The following is a 10,652-nucleotide window of genomic DNA, read 5'->3' as shown; positions in this document are numbered from 1 at the left end:
CTGACCAGGCCCAGCTCCCCAAGTCTCTCCTCATCAGGGAGATGCTCCAGACCCTTCCCCATCTCTGTGGCTCTGCTGGACCCTCTCCAGCAGCTCCTTGTCCTTCTCGAGCTGTGGAGCCCAGAGCTGGACACAACACTCCAGATGTGCCTCCCCAGGGCCGAGCAGAGGGGCAGGATCCCCTTCCTGACCTGGCCACACTCCTCCTGATGCCCCCCAGGATCCCTCCTGGCCCCGGGACACACGGCTGGCCATGGACAGCTTATCCTCCCCCAGGACCCCCGGTTCCTCCCCACAGAGCTGCTCTCCAGCAGGTCACCCCAAACCTGGACTGCCACATCGGGTTGTTCCTCCCCAAGAACAGGACCCTACGCTTGCCCCTGCTGACCCTCATTAGGTTTCCCTCTGCCCAATTATCCAGACTAATTATTAATGTCCCACGGAAAGGCAGCTCAGCCCTCAGGTGGATCAGCCACCAGTTCTGTCTCAGCAAACACTGAGGGTCCATCCCACCCCTCCCTCCAGGTCACTGATGAACAAGCTGGGCCCAGAGCTGATCCCTGGGGAGCCCCACTGACCACAGGGGGATTCTGGATCCTCTGGCTCAAGACCCCCCAAGCTCTGCCATTCCCCCAGCCCTTCACCCACCCCACCATCCACTCACCCAGCCCACAATTCCCACGGTTTCCTACCAGGAAGTCACAGGAGGCAGTGCCAAAAGCCTGGCTGAACTCGGTGCTGGTGCCAAAGGCTGCCCAGATCCCCCTGCACGGACACAGGGATGGGGGGGAGGCATTTGGGGCCTGTCCCAAACCCCCTTACCCATTCCCACTCCAGCCCCATGAACACGACAGGGGCACCAAGGGGGGATCTGGAGCAACTCAGGGCTGGGGTGGGGGAGGATCCCAGACTTCACAGAGTAGTCAGGGTTGGAAGGGACCTCTGAAGATCATCCAGTCCAGCTGCTGGGGGGGTTGAGATCCCAGGAGTCTGGGTGCTGGGAGTTAGGGATTATCCACAGGGAAACTGAGGCACGGAGACCCCGGGGCCATCCTGAGTGGGGCCCACATGGAACATCCCTGCCCATAACAAAGCACCCACAGCATCCAAGCAAACTAGACTGTGTTGTATTTACACTCATGGAGAGGGAGGGGATGACAGGGAGGAGGTGGGTGGTGGAGAAGCTGGAAGATGGCCATGGGCTTTCCCGCCGCATCCAGGGGAGCTGCTGCACCTCCCTGGAGCTCGTGGCCCTCGGGAGAACACAAGGCAAGGGCCGGCTGCGATTCCTGCTCCCCCTGAGAGCCATGGATCATCCCCAGCCAAGAGCTCAACAGCAAACCCAACCCAGGGGGGTTGTCCAGGGACAACACCTGCGTGCTCTGGGTGTGACATCCACGCCATCCAGGAGCAAAAACCCGAGGGAAAGGCTGGCAAGGGGCAGCCTTGCTCCTCTCTGTGCTGGGGGGGTTGGGTTTGCATCAGCTGTGGAAGTTGGGACCCTCCTGGTCACACGGTAGGGTGGCAGCGGCCACAGGGCACACACTGCTCTGGCTGGATCAGACTGGGAAACCCAACGCTCAGGAGGAGCCCCCCCTTGCTGAAGGATCCCTGCCAGGAGCAAGGCAGGAAAACAGCGCTGGGAAGGAAGGACTGGCCGTGATCCCCCCCAGCTGCTCCCTAGGGCTCTGCTCTCCAGCACCCAGGCAGACACCTCCCAGGGGTGGCACAGCCAGCAGCGGGGCAGAGTTGCTGCCTGTCCCCTGGGACACATCCAGGGTCCTCTGCTTGTGACACCAGAGCCCCGTATCTACTCCTCTGCTCCCGGTGTTTCCAGGAACAGGGTGAGGAGGTGCCCCAGGAGCCGCTGCCCTGCCTCGTGCTGCGTCCCTGAGCCCTCCAGAGGCTCCTCCTGGGGTGATGCCAAGCTGGCATTTGGCTTTCCCTAAACCTCCCTCTCTACACGTGTGCCAGTGTGGGCACTCCAGAGCCCTTCAGGTGCTTTTTGGGGTGCCCGAGTCCTCTGAGCATGTTCACTGTACCCCAGAGCTCTCCCTCTGCCTTCCCTGGCACCCCAGAGCCCTCCCTGAGTCTTCCACCATCCCAAGGAACTCTCTCAGTGGGCCCAGAGCTCTCCAAGCACCTCTCCCTGCTCCCTGGGGCTCTCCATGGGCGTTTCTGAGCCCCTGCCCGTGCTTCCCCGGGACCCTCCTCGGGTCTTTTCCCATGCCCTGCAGCCCCTCCACGTGCCTTTCCCTGTGCCCAGTTCCCACTGTGCGGCTTTTGGAGCAGGAGGGAGGGAGGGAGGGAGGAGGAGGCAGGGGAGAGGGCAGCTGGGTGGGCTCCCCGAGCTGCCCAGGGGGGAGGAGGGGACCCCGCTGTCACCTGGGGGCAGGGACAGGTCCAGAAGCAGAGGTGTGGGGACCTGAGCTTTGTGCACAACCCTGATGAGAGCGACTCGTGTAAGGCAGAAGGCAGGGAGAGGAGAGGGGAGGGGAGGAGAGGGAGGGGACAGGGGACACAAACCTCGCTGGGGGAGCAGTTGGGGTTCTCCAGGGGTGTTGGAGCACGGCAGGCTGGAGCAGGGCTGTCCCTGTGGAGAGGGGCACGAGGCAGCGAGCGGAGCCTCTTCCCAAAGGTCCTGCCCTGCCCACGTCGCCCCGAGCCACGAAATGACTCCCCTGTGCCAGCCCCGCTGCTCAGTCCCCTCGGGGCTTCTCCAGCACAGGGTGAAGAGGGGGATCTGGGGCGTCAGAACCATGGAAACAACTCTGCTGCATCGGGGCCCGGGCACCTCCCGGGAGCAGACGGCAGCCTGGCTGCCGGGATCCCCCAGCCCCCGGGATTGCAGGAGGTGGGGCACGGGCAGCAAAGTCCAGGGGCTGCTCAGGGACTCCGGCCTCGAGTCCTGGGTGGCTCACGGGACTCGCAGCAGCCGGGAAGGGAAAGCCCAGACGCTCACAGCACGCAGAGCGCCCGGAGAGAGGCGGGTCCCAAGGTCTTCAGCGCTGGAGCAGCGGGGCAGGACGGCCCCTTTTCCTTTGGGAAGCTGGTTGAGAACACGTCAGCTGAGCTGTGGCTGTCGGACAGGAAGGGAGGGAGAGAAGGAACACCGACTGACCGCCCAGGAGGTGCGAGGAGCCCCCCGTGTCCCGGTGCCGGTCCGTGTGCGCTGCCGGAGTCACCCTCGCACCACCGCTGGGGCTGGGAGGAGGAGGGGAGGAGGAGGAGGAGGAAGGCTGGGAGGAAGGGGAGGAGCACCGGGCCGCCCTGCTGGCTGCAGTTCGAGCTGCTCAGACCCCCCCCCCTTCACAACTTCTGGATCTTCTCGGCGATAACGATGGGGTTTTCCTTGCGGATCTTCTCGGCAGCCTCTGCCTTGTAGTCGTAGGGGCAGGCGTGCATGTCGGAGTACCGGTGGATGGCACAGAACAGGTTCCCGCAGCGGCAGTCGAAGCCTGAGGGCAGGAAGAGCACAAACAAAGCCGCATCAGGCCCCGTCCAGCCGGGCAGGAAGGCGGCAGGGCCCCCCCAGCTCCTTCCTGCCAGGCCAGGAAACACCACCAAGGCACACACAGAGCAGGGAGGGGGTCACTGTCCCCCCCCAGGCGTGGGGGAAGGACACGGGTGGCTCTTTGCCTTCCCCTGGCTCAGCAGCTCCTCGTGCTCTGGGCAGCCCCAGCTGTCACAGCTCCCCGAGCAGCTGCTCTCTGTGTTCCCCGGGGACAAGGGACATGCCAGGCACTGCAGTGCCAGATTGCTAATCCAGGCCAGGCTCCCCGGGCAGCCCGAGCTGGAGCTGAGCCCTCGGAGCCAGCCCAGCTCCCCAGGGTCACACAGCAGCATCTGGGCTGGCCAGCAGTGAGCAGCAGGGCTGGCACCACACTGGGATCAGAATCCCCCATTCAGTCACTTCACTCGGGGACAATGCTGCTCAGAGAGCTTCCATCAACACAGCACTCCGGGAGACTCGGGCAGGGAGCAGGGATGTGCTGCAGGACAGCAGGGAATCCTGCTCTGTCCCTTCTCATCTTCCCAACCACAGCCCACAGAACACCTTACTCCGAGGTGCCCATTTACTCCTGTTTGAGAAAACTCATCCTAAAAAATGCCCTGAATACACAGGACTTCTCTGCAAGCTGAATCCTAAACGAGGAAACTTCTCACAGCTTGAAGTTCTTAAGGAAACACTCATCCAGGAAAACCATCCTCCCTGCAGATCCAAAGGCTGGACACCAAACTACCCTGCCCAGCTCCAGGTTTACAAACCCACACTAATTCCAGGACAGCACCCTCAGATCTCCAGGCAAGCTCAGGTTCAAACTTCCCAGTCCAGACTTTGCCAAAGCCTCTTAAATCCATGCAAACAGCCATTCCCTGGCTGCTGGATGAGCTACGGAAGCCACAGAGGCGAGTGCTCCACTAGGACAGCGTGACCTGCACGGCTCCTGAGTTCACTTTTCCCAGGGAAGCACTAAATGCCAGAGATAATTCAGGGGAATGATGTTTTTATTAACAAAACCCCAGCCAAATTAATTGCTTCACTTTCCAGGGGCAGTTTTCCCACCGACAGCAGTGACACCCATCCCTGCACCGCTCCCTCCAGCTTTACGGGCTGGATGCCGAGAGCCATCCTGCCCTCAGGAAGCTAACAGTGGAAATCAAGCAGCATTAACAAATGGGATGAGTCTTGGAGAGGGATTTTCCATTTGGGTCCAGCTCATTCCGTGCCACTGCTACGAAAGCTTTACCGCAGACCTCGACAGGAGCCGACTCTGCCTCCGCTCCACAGCGGCTTTTGCCAGGCAGCAGGACCAGCCCGAGAGGTGCTGCTGCATCCAGTTGTGCCAGCCTGCATCCCAAGGCTGCCAGGACCCCGGCAGGGAGTGGGATGTTCCCCAGGCTGCTCCCTCAGCAGGTCAGAGCTCCCCTCCCAGCTCCCCAGCAGCGCCTCGGCTTGGGGGTGGCTTTGTGGGGAACCCCCATCCACTGCCCCTCTGAGCCACCAGAGCACAGCCAGAGCTGCCCCCAGGGCTCTCACACCACGCTGCTGAGGGCACAGCCAGGTTTGCCCAGGCACTCACCAGTCAGGCCGATCTTCTTCCGGCAGGTGAAGCAGCGATTCTTCTTGGGTTTCGGCTTCTCCGCAGCGGCCTTGCCCTCAGCTGTGTCCTGGGGGATCTCAAGCAGGGTACCTGAAACACAGGCAAGAGTTTTGCTTGCCCTTTCTTGATAAAAGCAAGCATCTCTTTGACTGCAGGAGGTGCTCGAGGCTCTAAGTGAATTCTGGGTCTCTGCCAGCCCCTCTGTGTGCGCACTGCCCTGGCTGACAGACCCCAAGCTGCGGGATCTGCCTCGTTCCACGGAGATCTCACGCCTCACACAGCCTCACAGTTTTCTCTCTGTGTCAAATGCCTCACATCCAAGGCTGGAGCGGCCACTGGACAGTGACTGGATAGTCACTGCAGCTCAGCTGCTGTACAGCAACACAACTGTCAGCTCAGCCCACAGTTAATCTTTGCAGGGGGAAAAAAAAGAAAAATGGTTAACCCCTTGTAAGTACAACTAATTATTTTTGCTGGCTCTTATGTAAGTGTTCCCCATATGTAGGTCTCAGAATGCTTTACACAGATATCCATCACTGCCTCTAATTACCAAAGGGAAAACTGAGCTCTGAAAGCCAGATTGTTAAAGGTCACTGATGCTTAGCAGGATTTCCTCCAGTACCTAAGCAGGTTAGAGAAGTCAACAGGAGGGAGGAGCTGTGGCTGCAAACAGATATACACCTGCAGTGCAGGCTGCTCTGAGGAGACAAAACAGTCAGAGGCAGCTTTGTGGAGCTGACCCCAAACAGCTTCCCAAAAACCACAGAGTCAGAAGAAAGGGGCAGGCTCTCCCAAGCCTGTTTCACCACACAGTCTCTCACCTCGCTGTTGTAAACTGTCTCCTGGGCTTGCAGGCCAGGGATTACCAAACCCAAAATGCACAGTCATGTGCAGTGACTAGAGCCAGTTTTTTTAGCAACTAACAGCTCCTGGGATTTTTTTAGCTTTCAATGCAAGCTGTCAGCTGAACCAAAGGAGGGTGTCTCTGCAGAATCACCTGGTTATGGCATCAGCCGGAGGATGTGCCTGCTGGGCAGTGCCCCCTGTGCTGCCCAATCCCTTCAGGAGGGAAACACCCCCTCGAGGGACAGGTACCCCATCACAGGGGTGACACCAGCCAGGCCCCAGTGCCCCTGGGCACTGCCACAAACACATCTCCTGTCTCCCATAACTCTGGTGGATCCCTGTCCCTCCCTCCCTCCTCCTGGCAGGGGAGTGCTGCCAGCGACAGGCCGTGGGCCGCTCCGGGCTCGCTGCCATTCCCCGGGAGAGGCGTCATGGAAGATTATCCTCCTGCCAGCGACGCCGGGGCTGGCAGCTCCTCAGCCCTCAGCCCACAGAGCCACCTCTATCAGCCTGCCCTGGGGCACAGCATTTGCTCTCCTGCCTGTCTCACAGAGGAGCTGTTTCCTCTCTCTCCAGGTGTGTGTTCCCTGCCTGTCCCTCGGGGTCAGTGGCCAGGGCTGCTGAAAGCAGCTCTTGGGATTCGTGTCGCTCACGCTCGTGCAAAGGTCAAACCAACCTGACGAGGAAGATGCTGATGAGGCTTCTTCTGTCTTACTGAACTCCTCTGGCTCAGTGCTGGTTTCCTCTCTGGATATGCTCATGGCCGTCATCTGATGGGTCACAGGAGTCTGAGCACTGGGAGCGTTTGCAGCAAACAAACAAACAAACAAACAAAGAGCAAACACAAGGGTTTTTTTTCCTTTGATGAACAGTTGTTATGTGGGAGAGACCTCCAGCCCGTAAAGTTAATTTCCTTATACTCAGAAGTAGGTCAGGAGTACAGCAGACGTGAGATTTGGGATTCCCCTGGAGATCTGGGATCAAAGTTCTTTCCAGGCACACCTGGAATGAACCCGTGACGATTTCAGTTTCCTTTTCTACCCAACTATATCTCCCAGCCAAGGCTATAGCTCCAAACAAGTCCAGGGACAGGGCAATAGAGTTATGAGTCAGGACTGTAATGTGACAAAGCTCAGTGCAGCTCTAACAACCTTCCCATCAAACGTGCCCGAGATCTCTAATCCTGCTGCCACAGCTCCCAGACTGGGTCACCTCCAGGTGCTTTCACTTGAAATCCCGGAATACCCCGAGTTGGAAGGGACCAAGTTCATCACCAAGTTCAGCTCCTGGTTCTGCACAGGACAACCCCAGAAATCCCACCACTGAGGACTGAGCAGAGACACAGCAGCTGAACACAGCCAGTGACAGAGCAGTGCACTGGCTCCAAGAGAACCAAGACACCACTTGAGTCACCACCAACCCCCTGGCACCTCACTCTACACATTATCATCATCATCTTCATCAGGGACATCTCCATCTTCCAGACAAACCAGGGTCCCAGGGAGGAGTTTGATCCAGTCCATTTACCCCATGGGCCAGAGCTGGATTTTAGCAGGGCTGTGCCCCTACCTGGCTTTTGCATCCTCAGGTGTGGAGTCTCCTTCTGCAACTGCTTCAGAAGCCATGGGGCTGCTGCTGGCACCACTGGGAGCTGCAAGACAAGACCAGTGTTGGTAAAGCCTTTGAAAAACGCCAGCGAGTTCCTCGTGTGCTCGACAGCCGAGGAGGAAGCAGGAGGAGTGCTCAGCATTCCTTAAGCTCCTGATCCCTGCTGGAGCTGGGAGAGCACACCCCAGTTGGGATCATTCCCATATCTCCATTCCTACACCCTCCCCTCCGAATTTGTGCACAGATCTCAGGGTGGGGGGGTAACACATCAGGGCTGTCTGGATCTTGAACCAACACCACTCTGCAGCTTCTCTGAGGTGGAAGAACCAGATCCTCTCCCAGCTTCAGCAGACACAGGTTGGTTTGTGCCAGCTGAGGGGCTAAGTTGGGGGTCTCATAAAACTCCCTGCTGGGAAAGGCCGTGTTCCTGATGCATATTTTGGGTGGGTAACTCAAAGAAAGCCGTGATCCCACTCAGGAACAAGCTGTGGAAGAGCTCTGGAAGGGATTTCTTACTGTACATGGGGCATCTGCACAAACTCCCAGTAATAAAACCCCCAACCCTGATCACATTGTGATCACATCTCCCTTCTGCTCCCAGCTCTGGCATGTACCAGGAAACAAACTTTTTAGCACATGGATTTTGGTTGTCAACGCTGTTCAGGTAAGAAAACTATACAAACCAAGTAGGCCCAGCTCTTCCCAAATTAAATGTCATTGTGGGGATCTGTGGGGTTCCCAGCAGCCAACACATAACTCAGGGAACAGGGAAACAGCTAAAAACTGGGATCACCATTAGCACAGGTGAAGTTTTACAGTTTACTAGGAGGTGCTGACTGGGACAGGGCTTCACAAACTGGTGGGACTGGGAAGGAAACAACTGCCCCTCTTACAGGGAACACAAGTGCTCAAGGGCCCTTGATTTAGAGCCTTGGGTCTCCATGGAAAGGGACAGACGTGGTTTCTCAGGAATCTGCTGGCAGTCAGCACCACTTGCTGAATGGAGTTTGCATCCAAACCCCCATTTTGAGGCAGATTTCTCAGGAAAAACCCTCTACCTGGGGGGCTTATCCGGTCACTGCTCTGCTGCCTCTGCAGGAACTCCTTGTAGCACACGGAGCACATGCCGTTGGTGCGGGGGCTGCCGTAGAACCCGCAGCCCGTGGTGCACAGCAGGGGCACCTGGGTCTGGTTCGTCTCCTGAGCCATCCTCGCCCCTCCAAGCTGCAAGCAGGAATAAAACCGGGACAGCTGTGAGGGCCATTGTTCGCTGCAGCTGCTCAGGAAGGAGCACAAAGGATCCCGAGAGAGAGCCCAGTTCCTGCACGTGCCCCGCAACACAACCCCAGGCCCTCCAGCACAGGGCACTGGGGGCTCCCAAAAACCCCTGTCCCTGGGGCCCTGGGCCACCCAGAGCTGCCAGGAGCTGCCCAGAGCCAGCCTGGAAAGCCCAGCAGGAACTGGCTCCCCGTTCTCCCTCCTGCACCACGAGGCTCCCGAAATTCCTGGGGACAGACAAGCACATCAGACCTGAACAATCCCCTCTCCATCAGCACAAGAAGTGCCACCACAGCACTGCTGGGAGCACCCACACGGAGCTGCCCCTCAAGCTCCCAGTCAGTCACATTTTGGGTTTCATTTCGAGCCTGTCTCAGTTTTTTAATTCTCGGGAAGATGACGCAAGCGATGCAAAAAGAACCCACTGACATACGTGGGTAAGGGGAACGTGAGCGTGGTTGGGCTGGAAATAGGGATGAGGGTTTCTTTCCAGCAGTGAGACGTGATTCAGGAACACCTTCCCAAGGAACAGCTGACACAGTGAAACCTAATTTTAAATTTAATAATAATTCCCCTCTGGATCGCACACAACCCCAGGAACTCGCCCCTTCCAGCCACACACGGCGTAGCATTTACAGGGCCAAACCCACCGCAGGGCTCCAAATGAGAACCATGAGGAGCAAACAAAAACCACGCTCCATCCCAACGCCTGTGTGGACAGCGTGGCTGTGGCCGGTCCAGCTGTGACACAGGACGGGGTGGGGGGAAGGATGTGAGCAGGACCAGCTCGGGCACAAAGCGCTGGCCCCGTGAGCCCCCCACCAGCAGCGCTGCCTTTGTGGGGCTCACAAAGTCCCCGCCACCCTCCCAGCCACTTCCTTCCCCGCTCCTGCGAAACTCGCTCCCTTTACTCGGAGGGGAACAAACAAGAGGAACGCGAAATCATTACCCTGCCAGGAGCGCTCCCGTGGGATGGACCCGGACCGGGCTCAGCTGGGGGACGGGGGGGTCTCCGCTGCGCTCCCGGGGGATCCCTCGCCGTGCTCAGAGCGGCGCTCCCATCCCCGCACCGGGATCCCCAACCGGCCTCTCCTCGGGCAGCCCGGGCGGATCCTCGGGGGGTCCCGGGGTGGATCCTGGGGGGGTCCCGGGGTGGATCTTTAGGGGTCCCGGGCGGATCCCTCGGGGAGTCCCGGGCGGATCTTTAGGGGTCCCGGGCGGATCCCTCGGGGGGGTCCCCGGGCTGCCACACGGACAAACCTTTCAGGAGGAGCCGCTGGCGATCGCTCGTCCCTGCGGAGAGAGCAGGGCCCAGCGCTCAGCGCTCCCCGAGCGCCGCTCGGCCCAGCCGGGCAGGGCAGGACGGCGCGGCCGAACCCCCGGCGGCCGCTGAATCCCCCCCACCACCTCTGCGGGCCCGGCCAGGACCGCACGGCGCGGCCGGGACCCCCCGCCCAGCCTTGACGACCCCCCCCCTTCCCCCCGCCGGCCCCGCTCCGCTGGGCCCCGGCTCGGCCCCCCCGCCCGGCCCGGCGCGGCCCGGCCCGGCCCGGCCCGCGGCGCCACTCGAGGCCGCGGCTCCGCGGCCTGCGCGGAGCGGGAGCCCCGGGCGGGCCCCGCCGGGCCGGCCCCACTCACCGGCGGCCGAGGAGGAGCGCGGGCGGCCCCGGCCCCGCGCCGGGCCGGCCCCGGGAGGCTCAGGCGGGCGGCGGGCACGGAGCGCTGCCGGGAAACATGGCGGGCGCGGGCCCCGAGCGCCTCCCCCGGGGAGGGCCCGGGACGGGGGGGACGGGACGGGGGTGTGGGGGACACGGG

At 60.3% G+C, this 10,652-nt stretch overlaps 1 protein-coding gene across 1 annotated transcript; it reads right to left on the bottom strand.

Moving 5' to 3' along the window:
• Window positions 1-1,888: 1,888 nt before the first annotated feature.
• On the bottom strand, window positions 1,889-10,003 carry LOC114070718 (AN1-type zinc finger protein 5-like). The gene is made up of 6 exons (XM_027908270.1): window positions 9,787-10,003; window positions 8,618-8,783; window positions 7,521-7,602; window positions 6,628-6,746; window positions 5,085-5,195; window positions 1,889-3,458 (listed from the first exon to the last, which is right to left on the bottom strand). Exons 2-6 carry the CDS (start codon window positions 8,766-8,768, stop codon window positions 3,310-3,312), a joined length of 612 nt encoding a protein of 203 aa, XP_027764071.1. The 5' UTR covers window positions 8,769-8,783; window positions 9,787-10,003; the 3' UTR covers window positions 1,889-3,309.
• Between the last annotated feature and the right edge of the window lie 649 nt (window positions 10,004-10,652).

Source organism: Empidonax traillii, unplaced genomic scaffold (assembly GCF_003031625.1).
Source record: "Empidonax traillii isolate 1590-97213 ecotype Southwest subspecies unplaced genomic scaffold, ASM303162v1 scaffold1669:size174073, whole genome shotgun sequence".
In the NCBI taxonomy this organism is placed as follows: Eukaryota; Metazoa; Chordata; class Aves; order Passeriformes; family Tyrannidae; genus Empidonax; species Empidonax traillii.
This window is presented reverse-complemented; position numbering and strand designations above follow the sequence as displayed.

What these genes read in the sequence shown, in the direction of transcription:
- LOC114070718 (XM_027908270.1), bottom strand. Translation starts at nt 8,768, where the DNA reads ATGGCTCAGGAGACGAACCAGACCCAGGTGCCCCTGCTGTGCACCACG. An exon ending in ATCAGCATCTTCCTCGTCAG is followed by an intron (nt 5,196 to 6,627) that starts GTTGGTTTGACC and finishes CCTGTGTTTCAG; the next exon opens with GTACCCTGCTTGAGATCCCC. An exon ending in GAAGAAGATCGGCCTGACTG is followed by an intron (nt 3,459 to 5,084) that starts GTGAGTGCCTGG and finishes TCCTGCCCTCAG; the next exon opens with GCTTCGACTGCCGCTGCGGG.